Here is a 24,491-nt window from a genome sequence, read left to right on the forward strand (position 1 = left end):
CTCTCTGTGCGGCGCAGAGCGCGCGCCTCTCCGCTGCTCCAACTGAGTTGATCAGTGTCCGGAATGGATACCTGATGGGTGGACGATCGATGACTGATCAGTCAAAACCCCGAGCTAGACTCACAGCCAGGAGACACAGACCCGTTCAGTGTTGATTACTGATTAATAATCGGCAGCTGGTAGTGTGTGTGTGAGCTGAGTTCAGCGCTTCAAACCCAAAGGACTCTACTTTCTTCATCCATCCATCACCTCCTCCTCCTTCGGTAAGTCACCTCCCTCCCCCTCTTCTTCTGTTTTCTCTTCATTTTCTGTCTCTTTCCCTCCTCCTCCTCCTCTTCTTCTCTCTTTTTTCTTTTCTTTTGGTACGGACCGAACAGCATGAGCTGAGGCTTTAAACCACCAGAGACCGTCTGTCCGTCGTTGTTTGTCCGGATCACTTTCAGGCTGCTTCTGTCAGAAAAAAAAAAAAATTAAATGTTCGTTTGTCTTTATGATCATTTTATAAGCTCCATCTGTCTGTATTTTGTGTCTCAGTTCAGAAATGCATTTCTACAGTAGGCCTACAGTTTTCAGACACATGTATATTTATTTAACTGTTTGTTGTAGAGCTACCATTGGTGGACGAGGTACCCAGATCTTTAATTTATGTAAAAGTAGTACAAAATAGCCTACTCCAATGAAATGTAGAATATTAATTAACCAGTAACTACAGCTGTCACGTGAATGTGATTGGGTATAAAGTACAAAATGTTCTTCTTAAATGTAGTAAAGTATAAAGTAAAATGGAAATAATCAAGTAAATGACCTTGTGCTTAAACTGTGGGGAAGAAGTTGTATTCAGATCTGCTACTTAAATACAAATAGCAACAAAAATACTAGTAGGTCCACATTAATATTCTTTTGCATATGTCAAAGTAGCCAGTAAAATGTACTTAAAGTATCAAAAGTACTCCTTCTGCACTAAAATGTGTTATATTATAGTATGCAATGTAATATTATTGGATAATTAATACTTGTGCAATGTGTGAGTAGCATTTCACCAATGGAGTCCGCAGAAGTGAGCTAACTACTTTATATACTTTTGTGTGATTAAATGTATAATAAGCTTATTACATTTTTTGTATGTTAAATTTTAGTAACTTGGAGTAAAAAGTACTTCTATTGTATATTTCCCTTTACACTGACAGTTACTGACTTAAGCAGAGTGATGAAATATAACTGAATAGCAAATATTGTTTTATTAATATTGTTTACATTTACTATAGTTACTTTGCAGATTAAGATTTTATTTAAAAAAATCAATGATTTGATGATTAATGCATTTATAAATTATATGTGGTTATAGAACTATTCAATAGTATATTAAATTCTTAAAATTAGCTCCTCTTTGAACAGCTAAACATTAAAAAAAAGTATTTAAACATTAATACATAAGTGATAATAATCCAATATTATAAAAGATAATAATATGACACTGTTCAAAGGTAACAAATCTGCCTATCAGCACATCTAAAGCTCACTAATTAACACTGTCTTCTTTGTTTAATCCGTTGTGGTTTAATAAGAGGGTCAGGCTAGCTGTTTCCCACCTGCTTCGTATTTGTCATACAGTTACGACCATTGAATCAATCTTCTCATCTAACTCTCTGCGGTTGAGGTGATTGGGTGACTTGGACTCATGACCTCAGTATATTTAAAATCCCGCCTACAGTCCTGCAGCCAAATGGTTACAGTTAGACCCACCATGACCAGCTGGAACAGTCAAATGCTGCTTGTATCAGTCATAATAATCCAGTTTTATAATATATAATAAATAATATAACACTTGGGACATGCCCATTCTGCATATTGAGTACTTTTACTTTTAATACTTAAGTACATTTTGCTGTTAATACTTACATATGCTTACTTGGTGGTATATTCCTGCTTTTACTTAAGTAAATTATTGTATTGATGCTTCCACCACTGCTTCTGTCTATAGTTTACCATTATAATTTAGTCTTTCAGTCTCTCAGTTAGTTTAATTTTTTCTTTTACTTTCTAAATGTAAAGTTGATACAAGTTGTCATTAATGAAATAATCAATTAAAGACAAAGCATATGGTCTAGACATGCTCTAAATGAAAAGTGCAAAGACATATGTTATGAATCAGTGCTATATAAATGCAACTGAATTGAAGGGAACTGACATAAATGAATCTGCAACTATTTTAAAAATTGCTTACGATTTTTTTTTCTTAAAACAGTTTTCCTCCAGCAGACTAACACACTGTAGTAATCGCACTATATAAAATATAAATATATAATATGTGGTAATCACACTATGATTGCATATAAAATATTTAATAAAACTATATATATATATATAGATTTATATATAGATATATGGTTTTAAAATCAGCGCTAAAGGAGAGAACAGACAGACAGATAGACAGACAGCATAATCTTGTGTGTGTTTTGAACATACTTCATTCATTCGTCAGATAATCAGATAAGCCCACACACACACACTCCCACACACACTCCCACAGTCCGGATTTGTCCTGTCTCTCTCTCTCTGTCACCGAGATGTTGTTCATTTTCACATAGGTGAAAGAATGTCTGTCTGTGTGTGTGTGTGTGTGTGTATTGATCAGTCTGATAATGACACCTGATCAGCTGGACTGTAGCGCCCCCTGCAGCTGGACTAGAAATAACTGATTTTCTCCCTAAAATACCTCCTATGCCTTTCTTATTTTACCTTCTCCTTTGCTTCCCTTCTTCCCTCCTCTCCTCTCATATTGCCTCTCTTCCTTTTTATTCCTTACCTCCTTCCTTCCTTCCTTCCTTCCCCACCTCTACTTTTCCTCCTTCACCTCCTTCTGTTCTTCTCCACCAACATTTTTCCTACTTTCCTTTATGACCTGGAAAGTGATTTTACTGCAGCCGTCTCTCCAGCCGTCCCAAATGAAATGAGCAAGACCTCTATCCTTTTGTCCTGTCTGTCCTTCCTTCCTTCCTTCTTAGCAGCTTTTCTAAGTATGTCCTTCTGTTCTGTTCTGCCTGCACGTCAATCTTTGTTTGGATGTTTGGAACTTCAGTCTGTGTGTCTCTAATTAACACTAATCAACTTAATTAAAGCAGAAGTCTTCTGTTTAAGATAGAAGAGGGAAGATGACAGTCTGACGAGGTGCAGAAAACACCTTTACCCTGAGCTCAACTTCAATAAGAAGACAGAGACTGTGCTAACTAGTTGCCAGACCTTAACAATCAGTGGTTAGACGGCATTAACCAGACCATATTAATCAGCTGGTAGACTGTATTAAAGGATAATTTTGGTATTTTTAAACCTGGGCCCTATTTTAATATCACCGTTGTCTTCCTGCAACAACTCAAAACTTGTGAGATTTCAGAGCGAGAATTGTCCTTGAGACTTCTGTTTCTTTTTGAAAATGAGGGCTGTCATTGGGAGTCACTCGTAGGAATCCTTACCATGATGGTGTCAGACACCTTGTATAACAGTCTGTATAACCGTCGCCAGTCCATGGCTGCCTGCTGAAGCCATCTACTGCACAGATTCCAAAACGTTTTGTACATACTATTTATTTCTACACCAAAAAAGGTGGGAATAGGTTTAGAAATTAAGAAATTATCCTTTGACTAGTTGCTAGACCACCCTAAACAGCTGTTAGACTGTACTAACGCGCTGTTAGAGTGAACTAACCTGCTCTTAGACTGTACTAACAAGTTGTTAGGCTATACAAACTGGCTTTTAGACTGTACTAACCTGCTCTTAGGCTGTACTAACAAGTTGTTAGGCTATACAAACTGGCTTTTAGACTGTACTAACCTACTACTAGACTGTACTAACCTGCTGTTAGACTGTACTAATTAGTTGTTCGGTTAAACAAACTGGCTATTAGACTGTACTAACCTGCTATTAGACTGTACTAACCTGCTATTAGACTGTACTAACCTGCTGTTAGACTGTACTAACCTGCTGTTAGACTGTACTAACCTGCTATTAGACTGTAGGCCTACTAACCTGCTGTTAGACTGTACTAACCTGCTGTTAGACTGTACTAACCTGCTGTTAGACTGTAGGCCTACTAACCTGCTGTTAGACTGTAGGCCTACTAACCTGCTGTTAGACTGTACTAACCTGCTTTTAGACTGTACTAACCTGCTGTTAGACTGTACTAACCTGCTATTAGACTACTAACCTGCTGTTAGACTGTACTAACCTGCTATTAGACTGTACTAACCTGCTATTAGACTGTACTAACCTGCTGTTAGACTGTACTAACCTGCTATTAGACTGTACTAATTAGTTGTTAGGCTATACAAACTGGCTTTTAGACTGTACTAACCTGCTGTTAGACTGTACTAACCTGCTATTAGACTGTACTAATTAGTTGTTAGGCTATACAAACTGGCTATTAGACTGTACTAACCTGCTGTTAGACTGTACTAACCTGCTGTTAGACTGTACTAATTAGTTGTTCGGTTAAACAAACTGGCTATTAGACTGTACTAACCTACTATTAGATTGTACTAACCTGCTATTAGACTGTACTAACCTGCTATTAGACTGTACTAACCTGCTGTTAGACTGTACTAACCTGCTATTAGACTGTAGGCCTACTAACCTGCTGTTAGACTGTACTAACCTGCTGTTAGACTGTACTAACCTGCTGTTAGACTGTAGGCCTACTAACCTGCTATTAGACTACTAACCTGCTATTAGACTGTACTAACCTGCTATTAGACTACTAACCTGCTGTTAGACTGTACTAATCTGCTATTAGACTGTACTAACCTGCTGTTAGACTGTACTAACCTGCTATTAGACTACTAACCTGCTATTAGACTGTACTAACCTGCTATTAGACTACTAACCTGCTATTAGACTGTACTAATCTGCTATTAGACTGTACTAACCTGCTGTTAGACCGTACTAACCTACTGTTAGACTGTACTAACCTGCTGTTAGACTTTACTAACCTACTTTTAGACTGTACTAACCTGCTATTAGACTGTACTAACCTGCTGTAAGACTGTAGTAACTAATTTTTAGGCCATACAAACTGACAGTTAAACTGTACTAACCTCCTGTTAGACTGTACTAACCTGCCGTTGGCTAAAGTGTTGTTAGGATGCACTAAGGAACTGTTAGACTGCACTTAAAGTGTGTTTGTAGTCCTCGCTAACAGGCTCTTATTTTGCATTGTCCAATTGTACAGTAAAGGTAGATTAATCCTACTGTAACACTCACTCTCTTGTTCTCCTCCACACAAATCAATTTTACCTATTTATAGAACATGATACCATTACTAAACACTGTGTGTGCATGTGAATTTGTGTGTGTGTGTGTGTGCCAGGACTCCAGCAGTGGGCAGATTGAGAAGCAGCATGTTGTTACGTCAGGACAGATTAGTTTTGGAAACCTACAGTGAGCACACGTGCATGGATGCAAGCGTTGTTTCTGTACTAAATCTTACCTTTGTGTGTGTGTGTGGACAGACAGCAGGCAGGTGTAATGACCTCATCGTAACAACTTTATTGCTGTTCTGTTAAGAGACGTGAATGTTACATCAACATTTAATTAAAGAGGTCAATTTATGCTTTCTGGCTTTTTCCCTTTCCTTTATTGTGTTATATATATTTTTTGAGCATGTAATAGGTCTGCAAAGTAAAAAAGCCCACCCCAAAGGGAGTTACCATCTCCCACAGAAAACACTGCTCCTGAACTGCCGGAAAGCAGCTCAATTGTAGTCCAGCCTTTACTTCCATAACCTATCTGTGTCACTTTGTAACACGGATTGTAATGCTCTCCTAGCGGCTAGTGATGGACACCCTCAAACTAAGCTAGTTAGATCTGAAATTAAAATAACGTTAGATACCCTCCAGGCAGTCAATGGACTTTACAATGGATTGTTACTGTGATGTAGAGACAGTGCACAGTTAAAACATTACGTATGAAATATACATTTGTTACAAATGAATAACTTACCATTTTGAAACGTCTTGCTCCAGTCTAGGTTGCTGCAAAGCTAGTTTGCGTTGTTCTACCTGTGTTTCAGGATCAGACTTGGGTTCGAACATGTATGACTGAACCAAACCCATGGTAACCAGCTGAAGCGGCTTTGTTTTAAGTCACACTACCTTACTTGTCAGGACCCGCCCTACTCTCCATCTGATAGCCTAGTAGTCCTTAACTAGGTACTGCGCATATGTAACTCCCAATAACTTTAGACTGAAAAGAAGTGAGAAAACGGAGCGGTCAGCACACAGGGTGAAAAGAAGTGCTGCAGTATGACACAAATATGGCGTTTTTGAAAATTAAACCATGTAAACCTGTTCTGGTACAACTTCTAAGTAAAAGATCAACATTATATATGCCATGTTTTTATTCCTGTGTAGGGAAATTTCTTTAGTGTTCTCATTTTTCTTCTGGTCGCAGTCAGTTTTGTGACTCAACGAATATTTACAAATTTTGGGAAATATATTTATTTGCTTTCTCGCAGACAGATGAGAAAGCTCATTGAAAGCAGCCAGTTAGCTTAGCTTAGCTTAGCTTAGTACAAAAACTGGTAACAAGGGGAAACGGCTAGCCTGGCTCTGTCCAAAGGTAAATAAATACACCTACCAGCACACATCATTAACATGTCATATCTCATTTGTTTATCCGTACAAAATCTGAAGTCTAAAAACAACACCTTACAGTTTTACGAGGGGTTATGTGCTAGACTGTTACTTGGCCAGGAAACAGTGTTTCCAATCTTTATGGTAAGTTAAGCTAACCCTCTCCTGGCTCCAGCTTGATATTTAATCAATAGACACAAGAGTGGTGTCAGTCTTCTCAACTCATCAAGAAAGCAGAATAGCTTGTTTTCCAAAACTATCCTTTAGAGAAAATATAATAAAAACTTATTCTGAACTCGAAAATCTGTTAAAGCTGGCCTCAGACTGCTTGAACTTTGTCCTCGCTCAGTTTGTTTGTTGTTGATGAAACTCTATACACACAACTTGTGTTGAAAACTGTGTTTTCCCTCATAAATGTTTTTCTGACACTGTAGCAGTAAAGTAGAGTATTGCAGTATGTGGAGTACTGTGTGTGCTTAGCTAGCTAGATGCTGCCTACCGTACCGTAGAGCTAGCCACCTCATTACTCCCATTCTGTCTGCTGTGATTTATGGAGCTACCTGTGTGTGTGTGTGAGTGAGTCTGCACCTGCTCCCTGTGTTGTCTCAAGAAATTTTAATTGCTTTCATGTCATGTGACAAAAAGGAAGTGATGACAGTAATGAAATTCGATTGGATGATTATCATCAAAAACAAAATTAGTGGCCTGGCTTTGACAGGAGAGAGAGAGAGAGGGGGGTTAGGAAACTGTGTATTAAAAATGACAGTTGATTATGTGTGTGTGTAAGAGAAAGTGTGTGTGTGTGTGTGTGTGTGTGTGTGTGTGTGTGTGTGTGTGTGTGTGTGTGTGTGTGTGTGTGTGTGTAAATAGGCTGGCATTGATGAAATGTTTCCTCGCGACTTGTGTCTCTGAGGTATTACACACACACACACACACACACACACACATTGAGGTTGTGAAGGTCACACTGACATACATTCGCACACTTATACACGGTGTCATCAGTTTGGAGGCTGCAGGAAGTTTTCAGGAGTTTAGCCTGTCACACAGACCACGTCCACACTAATCCAGCTGCATCTCAAAATGTGCTTTCAGTTTGTTTTTATAAAGATCTCAGTCCACACTGAAACGACTGAAAGAAGAGGAAAACTAGACAAAGCCTCTCCTTCTTCGTCATCTTGTGGTCTGTGTTCGTCACCGCTAACATGTGGGATAGACTTCTTGTTCAGTGGTGGAATGTTACTAAGTACATTTACTCAAGTACTGTACTTAAGCACAAATTTTGTACTTCTTGTACTTTACTTGAGTATTTCTATTTTAAACTTTGACTGTACTAGATCTCAGAGGCAAATTCAGTACTTTTTAATCCACTACATTGGTCTGACTACATCCTTCCTGCAAGGTGGAAACTATGTTTCAGCAAATTTGGTGATTTTGAATGTTTCTGATAAACTGAGGGATGAAGTTCCTTAATGGGTTGAGAAGATTCTCTTACTCCTTAAAAGCTAAAAAAAAACCTATTTAAAATATACCCGTGAAAATGCATCACAAATGCGTCACCAAGCTGATTTTATAGAACATGATGCGTTGCTGTTTAATCAACTACCCAGCATTATATAAAGAATAGAATTAGTATAGAATAGAATAGAAGAATAGAATTTGCCCAACCTGAAACAGTAGTAAAATGCAACATGCACATAAATGCAGCAGTAATATTAATCCAATAACATCAGACAAAGCAGTAAAACACGGACACGGAACATTTTACTGCGTAATGAGTACTTTTGATACTTTTGAAGTACATTATGCTGGTGGTAAAATACTTTTACTTAAGATTTTGAATGCAGGCCTTGTACTTGTAGTGGAGTATTTTCACAGTGTGGTATTAGTACTTCTATATACAGATACTTGGTTTTGTTGCTCTGTTGTGTCTCAGCTGGTAAAAGCAAAACATGGAAATTTTGGGGAATACGCTTATTCGCTCCTGCTGGAGAGTTATATGAGAAGATTCATACTACTTTCATATCTGTCATTTAAATATGAAGCCAGCATCCAGTTATCTTAGCTTAGCATAAAACTGTTAACTTATGCTTATTACTTACTTAAGCTAACTGTCTCCTGGTTGTAGCTTCTTGTTTATCATCACATATAGGCCTACTATGTTTTAGTTCAGCTGATGCATCTGTTGTCAGACAACTGAATAAGCAGAAAATAGTGACTGCCGGGCAGGACAGGTTATTAAAAAAAATAAAAATAAAAAATAGTGATTTGGGTACGTGTCTAAAAATGTCACAGTTTAACCAAGTGAACAGTAACTCCGGTTCTGCGGCACTGAAGCGTGTGATCATGAAGTCATCTCAACATAAATACAAGTTAATGACAACAACTGTATTGTGTGATGGTTTTGATCACAGAGAAAAGAAGCAGACAGAAAGTTGTCTTCTAAAAGAATAAATCTGGTGTAATTTCTGTATTGTCACTAGGGCTGTGTCCAAAATCACCCACTACTCACTATATAGTGGAGTATATAGTGAGCTCGCCATTTTGTAGTGCTGTCCGAATGTATAGTGAGAATTATTAGACCCTATATAGTCCACTCAATGTATCCCAGAATGCATTTTGAAAAGCTGTGTACAACCGATGGTCACTAACCAAGCCGTATATACCATCATGCACTGCACTGATAGAAAAAACTGATTGTCCGACAGCAATGACGTAATTAACGATCGGGGTAGTGTCCGAAAGTGTTGTTTTAATAATGCGAGTGAGCTCACTATATAGTACTTTACATACAACTCCCTACATAGGGGGTGGGGAGTAGTGAATGAGTGGGGATTTCGGAAACAACCTAAGATGAAAACCAGCAATGTGCATCTCTCAATACTTTCTGACTTCCCTAACCTTCCTGTGGCCCACAGCCCATTGGTTCCTACTGAAGATGTCAAAAAAGGCTCACAGATATATAGTTTAATTTTTTAAAGAAGATTTTTTCAAACAGCTGGTCACTGTAGTTTTTTAGTAAAAAAGCGTTTATCAGGGACTATTTACACTACTACAGTGAGTGTTCACGGTAATCAAGGAACATGTTACCCAGTACAACAGTGTGACTCGATGATGTGTTTTTAATAGTTTTTGGACAACAGTGGAGCTTTATGGCATAGAGAAATAAGACACATCAGACCCCGAAAACAGATTATACATGTTAGTCGGATCACTTAATTAATGGTTTTGTTTTGGGATTTGTTGACAATAAAAAAATATAGAATATCATGATTTATCCTCAACTCTACTGCCGTAACAGTGCTTGTTTTCCAAAAGCTCCATCTCTACAGACCATGAGGTCAGTCTTTACAGCTGCATCCACTATGGAGACTTAATTCCAATGGAGGGTCAAAAAACAGAATAAAGATTTGTTTTCAGATTCAGCTGGCTTAGTGTAGACATTACTCAGAGACAGTCACTCAGACAGACAGCTTATGTGTGTCAGCAGGAAAACTGCAGTAAAGTTTGTCAAACACACAAAGTCACAGTCTCCTCTATGTGAAGGTGATGGTTGGTCTTTATTTAGAAACTGAGACACAACTTTCCTCTCTACATCCTGTCAGCTTTAAAGTTCAGTTTTAAGTCTAAGAAACAGATGAGTGTGTCCTAACTTAAACCACCTGCCTACCAAGGTGTGTGTTTGTCTCATATTTCTTCTTCCATTAGTTGAGTGGAGCAGCCGTTGAATGTTTGATGAGTCAGCATGTTGAGAAGGAAGTGATGTCATAGCCGTCTTCTTGTCTTTCGGGCTGGGTTAATGTTTTCCGGCAGGAGCTTCAGCTTCTACTGCAATACTGCTGAAACACACCATGTTGTACTTTAACAGTGTGCTTGTACACTAGTATAGTTTGTGGTACTGAGGCTGTGTGTGGTTGTTTGGAAGGAATTTGTGGAAATGAATAATATGAACCAGACATTCACAGCTTTGCTTCAATGTTAGTCATGTATGTGATGAAATGTTTGTTTTCCTGATGTCACTCAATACAAAAAAGACTAAAATGGTTTTTCCATTAACCCTGGTTGGTCCGCTTGTGCCGTTATGACGCATGTTTCCACTACAGCCTCACGGCAGGGGACAGCCGTGTCGTGCCCCGCTGCTGTGGTCCTGCTTGGCATTGGGGCCGACCGCAGCCTATATGGTCTCCTCCCCTCAGTCCCTAGCAGCTATACTCATGAGTGTCTGTGCTGGAGGCCAGAGAGTGCAATGGAAACAGACTTAGCAAATGAAGCATGTGACTTAAATGTCCATGGTAGAGACAAAAACCATCAGATTTGTGTGGAGTGATGAGGATACTGTAACCTTCCTCAAATTAATTACATTGTTTTAGGTTTGACAGGTGTTCTTTTATTAATTTAATCAAATTGTTGCTCTTCTGCAACAGTTTAACAGCACCCAACTGGAGCTCCACCAGCTGTTTATCTTGATGCACCAACACCTAATATTTGCATAACAGTAGTCAATGGGAAAACACATATTCACGTGTTTTGTTCTGAAAATTTGGTTAAAATTTGCCCTACGTTTGGATAAAAACTTTGCTTGTGATAGTGGGTGGTAATCATGGTTAGCAGAGGGTATGCAGTAGCTTTGTTAGATGTATGTTATTGAAAAGGTGCAGAGAACAGTCTTTCCACAACTTTTGTCAACATATTCTCACTCCTAACTCATCACATATGGACCCTTGATCAAGACGCTTGGCATCACTTTTTAACACCCTGGGTATCCCTTTAGAGTTGTTTTTGGACGTGTAGGGAAACAAACACTTGTCTCCTGGGTGAAAGTCCAGTTTCTGGTCCACCCATCCCCCCCGACCACCTCCTTACTCTGACTTTTGTGTTACATATCTGACACCTATCTTTAGCGTTAATAAATGACGCTACCAGGCTTCCCACAGTGCATTGAACTATGATGCTAAGAGGCTTTCCACTGCCCTGATGTGTGCTTACATTTTTTAAGGGGATCAGCTTCGGCGTAACCCCTCGATGCACAACCATAAATCATCCTTATTAAGTGGGTAACTTCAGTCAGGTGATGACACCCGAACAAGTTCCTTTTAAGTGAATGGAGACCATGACATGTGGTCAGCCTGTGCAGTAACACAGACACACACACACACACACACACACACACACACACACACACACACACACACACACACACACACACACACACACACACACACACACACACACACAGGAGTTCCGTGTTTTTCCTCACTTATGCAAGGACGGTGGCGAAGTCAGACTACTGTCAGTAGATGTTCAGAAGAGTGCAAGTGGTAATCTCTATTATTAGACCACAGATTATACAAATCTGAGCCACAACACAAACACAAACACAAACACACACACACACACATGCACACACACACACACACACACACACACACACACACACATACACTCTTCTGTGGATTATAATTTCAATCCCACAATCCCCTTCTGGCTCAACCAATCATGTCCCACCAAATCCTGCACAGCCTGCTGGGTAACCTACATGCAGTGGTGTGTATACATGTTTGTGTGTGTGTTTGGGTGCGTGTGTGTTAATCCCTGACAGTCTGTAATAGAGGAACATCTGGTTTATTTCTGTGATTCTGAAACGTCCTGTTCAGGCAGGAATCAATCAGTTTCAAATGTTCACTTTAACATTTTTGGTACAATTGCTTGTAAAGAAACACATCTTTGCATGTCCTTAGCACTTTTACAAATGTTCTGCCTTCTTCTTTCATAGTCTGGTTTGGCCAGTGAATACTTTTCCCAAAAAAGAGTACTTTTCATATTCATACTCAATATGAACAATTTGCAATATGCAGCATCTACCAAAGCAACAGAACAGCAGCTACAGTGTATCGTCGTTGAGTTCAGTGGCAGTTGTCAGACAATGATATGTGTGAGGTGCCGGGTGGCCACATGGGTCTACACCTTAGTTACAAGTTCAGTCCTGAATTTTAGTATGAAAGCCAAGTTTCACCTAGAAGTGTCAGGTCCGTATGGAGCAGAGTAGCTATTTAAAGACAGAAGTCACAGCGTCCTGAAGTGAAGGTTGGACAGACAGAACAACGTCACTGTACCTCCTGCTCTATCTGTGTGTGTGTGTGTGTGTGCGTGCGTAATCCCTACTGCAGAATGTAAACCATACAACATGATGTCAATAGTATAGATGAGAGGATTAGAACCAAACACACTCTGCATCGCTTTCTGAGTGTGATTCAAATTAAATCTCTGATAACGTCAAAATGTTTCTGTTCACACTGAGAGCAACAGACTGGAACCAATACTCACTCATTAATAAAACGCATTAAATGAGGTGATAGCTGTAATGTAACCTCATCTCCATATCAGAAGATGGGATTCTCTTAGATCCAACATGAAACTGATGCAATTTTCATGAATAATTATTGTTGTCAGTGTTAACCTATGTGTCATTTCATTTACTGTGACTGCTCCTAATTAAAAACCACCCCGCATTTCACCCCGCATTTCACCATGTGGAGCAGCAGCAGTAGAAAATGTTGTGTTTGCATTAGTAGTCACTTATCCACCTCTTAAACGTCTGTTGTCTGGAGAGTTAACAAAAAACGGTGAGGTTAATATCAATGAGATTAGATTACAAACACTGTAACACTGGATTTAGAGCTAGACCAATTTATCCGCCAATATCAAGCTAATTTCACAGATAACATTATTGGTGTATATGTCAACCAATATGTTACAAGACCTTCCAATACAGACATGCCAAACAAAGTGTGAGGCAACAGAGAAACAATGTCTCCAGAACAGAGTTTGTTCATCAGAAACACTGAAAAGTTTTATTCTCAACAGTAAAATATCCCACGGAGTATGTATCCTGGTCACAATTTTAAAAAACTATATATATATATATATAAGAGATCTGTATCAAGATTGTTAATGGAAGGTGTTTATATTGGCATCACCTCTATCAGTAGATGTATAGTCATCTGATTTTTTAAAAGACCAAATATTGATATTACCACCGACCTTCCGAATTAACGGGCAATTAAGACAACAGAATCAAAAAACTGGATTTGATTTCAGTAAAATCTTAGGGATTATAACTTTAAACCTGCTGAGACAAAGAGTGTTTAATCCACCCACACAGCTAACCTGACAGACGGGCTGATGAATCGGGTAGAAGAAGAAGACATTTAACTTTTTTTGCTTCCTTGGTGCACTTTTTCTTTTCCCTTCGTGTTGGACACAGAACCTTTAGAAACAAACTAGACAGAAAAGTAAGGGTATGGATGGCGATTATAGATCTACTGAGGCTTCAAAGTGTCATAAAATGTCACCAACAATTTTAATTGTTGGTGTAATAGAAATTACACCAACAATTAAGATTAGTTTATTAATGAAAGAACATAAAGGATGTGAGGGATCAATACAAACCGCTATAAATACTTTACAGAGTTATATTATTAGACAAATATTAAATATTTGGAAAGGATACATCCTTTTCCTGAATGAGCCACGTTTTTTTTTCAGATGATCCAGATTAAAGACACATGTATTTGTTTGTATTTTACGAATGAAGAAGAGACATGTTAGAGCCTCTGTTGATGTTGTTATTCCACAGATAGTTTGGCCACCTATACAGTGATGTGATAACGTTAATACCAGATCAGTTGACCAGTCACTAAACAGAAATTGATTGAACGGGTAAATACGCACTCATAGGATACACCTGTGGTTCCTCACTCCTCACCTGCTTCCCAAACGTGTTTAACGTTTTAAAATATCCTCGATGATGGCGAACCTTGATTGATATGTGTGTCACTGTCTGGAGGAGGGAGCAAGCATAATTAGCTGACTGAACGAATGTGATGCCATCAGACTGTTTGTTGTGTGTGTCACTGTGAAGCTTCTATGGTTTTATATGTGATGGCCACCTGTCTGATGAGAAAGGGCAGAGTATTTGGCTTTATTTAACACATTCATACAGGTACACTGACTCTGCAGTTAAGAATTCATAATACAGCAGAAAGAGATACAGTTGGTGGACCTGAGAGTAAGTTGAGAAACACATTCACCTGTTTGACAACACACATGCAGCATAGCGAAACTGTAGTAGGAAGTCAGGTGACTTTATTATTGAGCAGCAAATGTTTCAAACCAGCAGTCAAAGATGTTTCCTTTTAACTTTGAACACAGTAACCTTAACCACATATTTATTATTGTCAGGATGATGACGAAGGGCCCCTAACCTTAACAAAGTAGGCATTTTAACCCAAACCATGGTCTGTCCCTCGTTTTTGTACCAAACCTTAACCACGGCTTTGTCACATCTTAAAACTTATTTATTTTTCAACAAGGATTTGTAGTGGTTTTGCAAGGAAAACAATGTAATCCAAAACACGCTGCAAATACAGACAACACAACCAAAACACAGAAAATATAACCAGATACATAAACGCACTGAAGTTGACTGCTCGTCACTGGTGTTGGAAAATAATTTAACCATGAATGAATGAATTCATTTATTCTTATCAAAGTTCCTCACTGGGTGCATACGCTCAAAAGGTTTTCCAGGCTTCCTTGGGCTTCCGTGTTTTTGGGCCACTAGAGCAGCATTTCTGAGGCTACCTGCCGGCCAACCACTATGCCAATATCGCCTCAAGCCAAACGCAAGTCTTGGTGGTTTAGCGTGCCTGGGTGTATTCATAATTTTTTAGTGTCCCTCAGAAACCGTGTGCAACTTCCAGCATTTCTGTATTTGCTTCGCATTTTGTTATGCTGCATATGTGTCTACAGACGATGTTTTCTTCATTTGACTGATTTGTTTGTTCAGTTGGCTGTTTGTTGAAGTGCGTTGAGCAGTCAGGGTGACCATAAATACAGACCACACATCACATGGACAAAGATGAACCCATCAATACTGACATTCTTGGTGTCTGTATTATAATCATGCCTGCCAACATTTTTTCCAGTGGCAGGGGTGCTTTAAATGAAAAAATAAATAAGTAATTAAATAAATGAAGGAAGGAAACCTATTCTGTGCCTGATGTGTTGGCTCACATCATTTTCCCCACCAACAACAGCTAAAGTTAAGATAGTAGAGAACAGCTGCAGAGAGGGGCTGCGCACACGCCTCTTGGATTGGGCTGTGGGCCAGGTTGAGGAGACAGATGGGTTGAAATTGTATGTAGTGTGTGGACTATGTGTAGATTGTGTTTCACAGATGGTCTGGCAACTTGGGTGATGTCAGACAAACATACAAAACATTGCTGGCAGGTCTGATTATAATGTGTCCCAGGGATTAGACAAATAATATAGCCTAATATTAATTATCTTTGTATATAACATTATGCACAATGTGGAGGTTTCCATCTAGTTGCAGTATACCCAGCTAACCATAGCTTTCTCTGAGATATGCTTACTGTAAATCTAGGTTAGAATCATCATTTAACAACCTTAAAGCAGTTTTGTCTAGTAAGGAAAATGTGGGTTGTTTGGTAGCTGTGTGAAGAGCGAGCCAGGAAAATGAAACTTGTGTGAAGGTTTTTGCCCTGAATTCAGCCTGTCAGCTAGTTCTTCCTCCCAACAAGCTTTCATAAATCCAGTGTTAGGTTTGTGGTTTCAGGTCAGAGCTGCTCCAGTTTAGGTTTTGAGGTTAGAAATGAGATTTGAACTTGTGGAGCCTTGTTGGAGGTCAAACACAGCCACAGAGGAAGCGCTGCCTGAGAAACCATCTTCAAAAAGGAACAAAGCATGATCTAATATTAGTGCATTTGTAGGGAAAATGGTGGTTTAGTGTGTGACGAAATATTTCATTGATTGTTCAAAGTTGAAAATTTTTTTTCTGAAATATATCGGTGTGTAACAAAGCTGTTTGGCAATGGTTTGAGTTTTCACCAGTTTCTTCTGATAGTAGATTCTCAGTTTCCTGCAGGGACAAACATCAAACTGTATCTAGTAGTTTGTTTCAGCGTCTCTGCTGCTGCTGGCCACTGCTCTGTTCACTGTGTGTGTGTGTCTTCGACCACTGTCATTACCAGCTACTGGCCTCCGGGTGGGAGACAGCCACTCGAAGACCTCTCTCTCTGTCTTTTCACATTTCCATTAGTTTCTTTGTCCTGTCGTGCCCTCGGGTTGCTGTGTGTTGTACAGTGCCTCTCAAGGAACATGGACATACATTAGTGGCCCCCTCAATATCTTCTTTTTCTTTTACACCAGCAGGATTCAGAGCTTTTTACCAATCAGATGAGCGCCTCGTTTGTCCACTCGCTGACATAAAAAAAGTACGAGCAAGAAAAGATAAGATTAGATAAGATATCTGATGGTGTAAACCTTGTATCTCCATGTCTAGTGATTTCCCATGTTGTCAGATGTGTTCTCTATCGGCTCTATGGGTTGAAAACATTCTTCAGACCTGAACAATGGCTTATAAAAGCTTTCATACCCCACTGAACAATCACACACACTGCAGCTGCCTGTTAGTTCCTTTGAAGATGACATACATTTTGGACATAAAAGGTTTTCACCCGACAACAGTCTTAATGGTAGTACGTCATGGTGAGCAAAGCTGCCAGTGGTCAAAATTAATTTTATATTTGTCTACAGTAAAATAGATATGCTCTGCTAATGACATGTTATTCACTTACATTTTTTGGTTCCTTCTTAAGCCTAGTTCACAATACACGATTTTTAGCCCGATTTGCCAGTCGGTGAGCTCGGCTACTGTCAGGCTGTGATCGGGAGTAAATCAGTGTTCGATCTGTGGTCGCCAGTCGTTATGTGTGAACTACTCAATGACGCATCAAAAAGGCTCCCTGACACATTTTTGACACATCGGCGACGTCTGCCAGATATCTAGCATGCCAAATATCTGGAGAAGTTAGCCGACTCGACATCCACATCCAGCCAATGAGAGCAGGCAGCTACTTTTTCACTACAAAACACTTTTTACTCACCTCTAGCTTTCTCTGTAGCTCAGACAATCCCTGCTATCTGCGTGTGCTAATCCATTCTTTCAGCCATATTCTTTGTAATTACAATTGGTATCTTCATAATAACAAACAACAGCTGTTTCGTGTGTAGGTTCGTGTCATTTCCCGTTTCACATTTCACATGTGTTTTCTTGACAAAACGTGGTTTGGAGACCAGCAGCGGGTGACAGAGCCGCTGTCAGCTCGTGTAGTGTGTGACCCCCTGTCACCGATCAGTCATGTTGTGTGAACGCCTCCACGACTTCAAGACTCCCATCACAAGACGGCAAGTTGTGTAGTGTGAACGGCACGGCCATCGGCCAACGCTGAAAGTTGTCTAGTCTGCGCGAGCATCTTTTGTTGTGACACTGTGTGTAGGATGCATCTCATTTGCATATATTGTAGCCTTTCAAAACATTTATTAATTAGAAATAATCTTCACGATCCAGCTGAGAGTGAGATGAGAAGATTGATAAGATGTAACAGCGTCGAAAGCCTTAGAAAGATCCACAAACATTGCTGTATTTTGAACGGTGGATGTATAATTTAATTATGTTTCATCATGTATTGATGTCAGTGACATGAGACTGAAACTCAGTGAAGTGTTTCTTTACACTCTGTTGAGTCTCTTTTAAGTCTTGAAAGATGGAAGCATTTGCTTCTTCAGGTTTCTGTGGAGCATTGCCTTGCTTTTATCAGACACTAAAGAAAATATTTCGGCTTTTTCTCTTCAGTCAGGAATCACATTGTTGCTTGACTGCTGTGTGTGTGTGTGTGTGTGTGTGTGTGTGTGTGTGTGTGTGTGTGCGTGGGATTATAACCCACAGCTGGCCTCTCTGATTACTGACTGCATGGTCAGCCTGGATTAGACTCTCTCACACACATGCATCACAACAGAAAAGGTAAACGCACACACTTCAATTCATTTTGATGCTGAATGCTCAGTTTACTGACTCTCTCTTTGTCTGCATCTCACTTTATGTATGTGTGTGAGTGTGTGTATGCATTTACCCCTGTGTATGTGTGTGTGTGTGTGTGTGTGTAGCGTGTGTGTGTGTAATTCCCAGCTCAATAGAGCAGATATATTTAATCCTTCCCTCACTGAAGCTGATGTCAGCATCAGCTGGCTCTGTGTGTATGTGCATGCGTGTGTGTTTGTGTGTGTGTGTGCATTTTGTGGCTAATTCATCACAGTGGCAGATTAACCAGCTGTCTGCAGAACATAAAGTCGACTACTAACAACCAGCTGGAAGAGAGAGAGAGAGAGAGAGAGAGAAAGAGAAGAAGTGTGAAAGCAGTGGAGTCTCCTGGATAACTGAACATTGCCATAGGTTTATTGTATGACCACCAGATTCAAATATTTCACCATCATACCTTACAAATCATATTGTTTCTTTGTTTTGGTTTACTGACTCTAAATACTACAGTATCTAGTTTTGAAACTCACTTTAGAATAAATAGATAATTCAACATGAGTAGATGGAGATTCAGATATTCATTAATCATCATCATCATCACTTACAGGGTTGCATGTAATTATGCAGATTACTGCGTTGTTGGACTGTTAGCAGAAAGTAGTCTACATGGACGAAACTTTTCTGAATTTTTAAAGAAATTGCAGTTTCACCTTCATTTTTATTTTCATTTCGGACACTCAAATAAAATGACACAATGCAATATATAGCAAGCGGGAGTGATATCTGACACAACCACTGACATTTGTAATAACGCAAATAACTACAAATCTGATACTACAACATAAACCTTTAATGTGTTCATGAGTAGTTTTTCTATCTTGGCACTTAATTATATGGAAGTGCCCGAAAACCAAAGAAACATGGATTCCTCATATCAGCCAATTATTGCCATCTTGTTCATCTTGTCAACACACAGAATATTTAACCATGCTAGCGGCAGGGAATGTCGGCCTGTCCACCACTTTGTTTCAGACTAAAATGTCTCTATTGAATGGATTGACATTTATTGTACAGATTTTCATGGTTTTCAGATAATGTATGACTTTGGTGATCCCCTGCTTTTTCCTCTAGTGCCGCCATGAGCTTGACCTTTGATTATACTGTCTATACAAATATTGGATGGACTGCAGCTTTCAGATATTTTCCAACACAGTTGATAATTTTTTGTTCTGATGATCCAACCATGAGAGTTTCACACCAATTCAAGCCATAGTGCTAAAACTGTAAGTCATGTAACATTATCTATGTGAAAACTTAATTAATGGGACTTTTACTCTTGTAATCAGTGGTGTATAAAATAGCTCCCGCTCCACAACCGCTTCACAACTCCATTAAGATAACTCCAAGCTTTCTTGCATATTCAGAACACTTTGTCAACACAAAACACTGCACTGTAGCTGCTGTTCTGTTCTCAGTAGATGCCACAGGCTGACCCAAGGCTATGGAATAGGTTTTGAATGGCTAAATGTCAAGTCAGTTCAAGTCATTTGTATTTATATAGCCCTGATTTTCTCTCTGGTGCAGGCCCTATGGGTACCAGCAGCTGCCATACCATACTATGAAATATAAATTATCAAAAGGTAACAATTCCTTCTGTGCTTTTAGTCAAAGGTGTGCCATTAAAGGGCTAATGAGTTGTCCACATCTGAATCCCTCAAGTGAATTTTAATACAGTACATACAGTAGTAATGTATGTAGGTCAGGGCAATTAAGCTAACTGAATATGAGAAAACTGAGTGGGTGCATGTGCACGTGTGTATCCTGTTAGAAGTCATGTGACTTGGCAGAGCTGACAGGACAACAGATGGACACAGTCATGTATTGACCTACACACACACACACTGGACATTGGACACACACATATGTCATCCTTCCTCTCTCTCTTCTTATTCATTACTTCATCACTCTCCCTGTGAGCGTTTGATGCTTCACACTCTGCATCCGGTGTCATTCAGGCTTCACTCCTGTCCGTATGTCTGTCTGTCCACCTGTCTGCCCCTCAGTGAGTGTCTCCTGAGACCATTACTTGTTCCTGTCAATTTACATCCGCATTGGCTGTGGTGTTGTGTTGCAGTGTTTCTCAATATATCTTGGCTAATGTCTTGGTGAAAACATTTTTTAAAATCTATTTTATCAGCAGATTATGGTGTTTTTGACATTAGCCTGTGGGCAGGTAAATGATCATTTAAAATATCATACAACTACACTGTATGGTGTTATAAACTTCTTCTTCTTCTTCTTCTTCTTCTTCTTCTTCTTCTTCTTCTTCTTCTTCAGGGATGAAGACTCCTCTCAGCCCCTCTCAGCTCCTGGAGAGTGGGCAGATCTTTGCCTTTGGAGGGATGTGTCATGAACTGATGGACAGACCCATACCTACAACCATCAGTCTCTCTGTCCAGCAGACTCCACCCCCAGGTGATTGACATGTTCTAGCACCAACCAGTTTGTTTCCCCTACAGTGTCATTCATCCTTGTACTTTTCTCCTACAGTCTGACTCATCCACTTGTTTCCTCCCAGGTCAGGGTGGGGCCTACTCGCTGTGTGAGGTGTGTAACCTGCAGCTGACCTCTGCTGCTCAGGCCCAGGTGCACTACAATGGCAAGTCTCACCTTAGAAGAGTGAGACAGCTCCAGGCTGGAGAGACAGGACAACAGGCAGCAGGTACATTATCACTACTGTCATGTGATTGTAGTAGCTGTAGTATTTGCATGAGTAGTTTTCAACAATCAGCTTATGAGGAAATAATAAAATGTTTCAGCTAGTAGTAGTGGCATTAGTGTGAGCTGTATTAGTAGTAGTGGTAGAAGCAGCAGTTTTTGCAGCTGCGGTGGCAGTAGTAGTAGTAGTAATATTAATGATAGTAGCTCCAGCGGCAGTAGTTTAGTCTGGTCAGCTCCTTGTATGTTCTAATGAGTCTTGACTTCTTTAATTCCAGCAGGGGCTCAGTCTAGGTCTCTTCCCCAGCCCACAGGGCTCAGCTCCCAGCCAACAGGACTAACTCCGACACCAGGCCCCAGTCCAGGCGTCAGTGCTCCATCCAGCACGACTGCAGGTAGGACCAGTGCTGCTGTACTACTGCTTCTTCTGCTCCTGGTGTGCTGCACTGACAATGACATTTTGTGTCGCCTCACTAAGTTGCACTTGCACACACCACAAAGCCTACAGCTGGTAATAACTAGTCAGTAGTTTGTTCTCCTAACCCACATACAATTACAGACAGATTTGCAAGCTGTCATGGTAACCAGAGAAAAACTATGAACTAAACAGGACATTAATTTGTAAGGTCTGCTGAGCAAGAGTGACTCGGCTCAACCATCATCAACAGCTGCTGCCCCGTGGAAGAGGTCAGAATGTGCGTGTGAATGTTTGCGTGCTGGATCTCAGATTGACCCGTAAAAAGGATAAACTGACCTGCATTAACTCAGATCATCACTGCAGTTTTATACTCAGCCTCTGTATATTGTTAGCTCTACCCGAACACCTGCCAGTCATGGTGATGAGGAAGATTGTACTATTAGTTAGATTATCGTGAATTTTGCTCAGACTCATGGCTGGACTGAATAAATTACTACCCATCTAGTTGTGTTAAGTGTAACCAGAAGTAAATATATTGATTGTGTACAAATGTTACAGACTCGGTGGCTCATAGAGATAGATGGACTTTTTATATATATGGAAATTTATTTGCACCGTGTGGAGTAAATAAAATTATGAACCTGAAAATTAGCATGATAAGACCACTTTAAGCTAAGATAACTGCTTAACTGGCTGCTGACTGTAGCTTCATATTTAACACACGGACGTGAGAGTGGTATTGATATTGTCCTCTAAATCTCTGAATAAGCGTATTTCCCAAAATGTAGAACTATTCCTTTGACATAAAGATAGTTTATCTTCTTATCAGTGGCTATGGGGCAATGCACAGAATGATTCAGAATATGAGCATGTGGCTTTTCAGTTCCATATTATAGTGTGTCTATAAATTATTTTTATCAATACATATTCATGGTTTAATCATTGCAGTACTTCCAGCACCCTCTGCTGCTGAAATTACAATTGAAGCTTTTCACATTGCTTGACCCTCTTTGGTTTTGTGGTCAGATGTGACTGGAACAGTTTTCAGACCCAGTTTTTAAAGTCAAACTGCTGGTCAACAGAGTGAGAATATGCTGTGAGATGTAAAGGAGTTAAAGTGGAGCAGACAGCAGCAGGTCATTAAACTGGGACATAGCACTGCTCCAAAACCACACTTCCATAACCACACTAACATTTCTCATAGACATCGTTAAATTCACATGTATAGATTCTTTTCATTACATTATATTTGGTTTTAGTCCATTAATGTATATATGTCCACAAAAATCTCCTGTGAAAAACACAATGCAGAACTTGAATTGGAAATCTGCCGTTTTAGCCCTGAGTGGATCTGACTTCCAAGTTGGACTAGAAAAAGATAATATAACTTATATAATATTAATTAAAATAAGATAAATAAGTTTCAAAAATCAACAAAAAAGAAGAAGATAAGACAAGAAATAAAAAAACAAACAAACATAGACACGCACGCTTAATTACAGTATGTGAGATGATGATGTCAGGGGAGACAGGAAACCGAAAGACAATCTCACACTGACACATGAACACAGCTGTAATTACATACTGTGTGTCCATATCAGTGTACAGGCTACAATAACACTCGTTAAAGATGAAATCTCTCTCTACTGGACGTACACGCACCAACAAACATACACAAACACACACACACACACACACACACACACACACACACACACACACACACACACACACACACACACACACACACACACACACACACACACCACTCAGCCTGAATAGTCATGTCTCTCTCTCTCTGTCCATTATGTGATGCCCGCTCGACCATTAAAAGCTCTTTGGCCTGATCTCAGCTGCTCTAGGCCAGGCTGAGTGTGTGTGTGCGCGCACGTGTGTGTAACCTGGCTGGCTGAGCAGCCTATCAGCAGTCAGGTCAGATGACATCACAGCCAGTACAAACAGTTGTGCTACAGGGGGACAGTCGAGCTCCTCAATCAATGAAGTTCATCCTTTACTTAAGTGAAAGCATAAATACAACAGAGTAAAATACTTATTATATATGATATTACTGGATTACTATCACTGAGGCATTAATGTGTAAGCAGCATTTTAATGAAGGTGTAGCCAATTGTGAGTACTTTATACTCTTGGATAGTTTAATCTATAACAAAGCATCCTGTTTTATAAATCTATCATGTCTTTTTTTGTGTAACAAATTGATCTGTAAAGTAGTAACTATAGCTGTCAGATATATTTAGCGAATGGTATGGTATAATAAAAATGAAATGTAGTGTAGTTCTACTGCCCACACTATGTGTGTAGGTGCACAGCTACAGCTCTGCAGTAAGTTAAACACAATACCAGTAAAGGTTGAAGACAGGAGTTGCATTCAAGTATTTACTAGAAACAATTAATAAGACACAATAATTTCAACGATGGTCATTGCAAATAGGAAGAAAAGATGAGATGCCACAAATTATAGTTAGACCAAAGTATAGACTGTCAAATTAGTTACACTCATACCAGGAAGAAATCAATACCAGTTAAAGACCAACATTAAGTCCCCATATAAATAAATACAGAAAGTAATCTTGTACACATGCACATAGAGTTTGTGAGTGAAAGTACAAAGAGTAAAATACACAGCAGTTACTTCACTGCATCACATTAGCCTCAGCTTCGTTTTCACCACTGCCAAACACATACATAATGTACAGAGGTGAAAGCACACACACACTCAAACACATTTAAAAGTTAATCAATCAACTAAAGGTGCACCATAAAAATTCTTCACAGAAGCACTCGGAGAAGCAGAACGTGACCGTGTACC

General features: G+C 39.5%; 1 protein-coding gene across 1 annotated transcript in view; it reads left to right on the forward strand.

Moving 5' to 3' along the window:
• Positions 1-24,491, forward strand: part of znf385b (zinc finger protein 385B) — a 53,528-nt gene continuing 29,037 nt past the window's right edge. The window contains exons 1-4 of the mRNA XM_038721033.1: positions 1-263; positions 20,863-21,000; positions 21,104-21,247; positions 21,522-21,638. Coding sequence (XP_038576961.1) covers positions 20,865-21,000; positions 21,104-21,247; positions 21,522-21,638 — 397 coding nt within the window. The 5' untranslated portion in view covers positions 1-263; positions 20,863-20,864. The remainder of the gene's footprint in view (positions 264-20,862; positions 21,001-21,103; positions 21,248-21,521; positions 21,639-24,491) is intronic.

The sequence above is a fragment of the Micropterus salmoides genome, unplaced genomic scaffold (genome assembly GCF_014851395.1).
Source record: "Micropterus salmoides isolate LMB-PRFRI ecotype aquatic unplaced genomic scaffold, ASM1485139v1 Ms_hic_scaffold_15, whole genome shotgun sequence".
Lineage (NCBI taxonomy): Eukaryota > Metazoa > Chordata > Actinopteri > Centrarchiformes > Centrarchidae > Micropterus > Micropterus salmoides.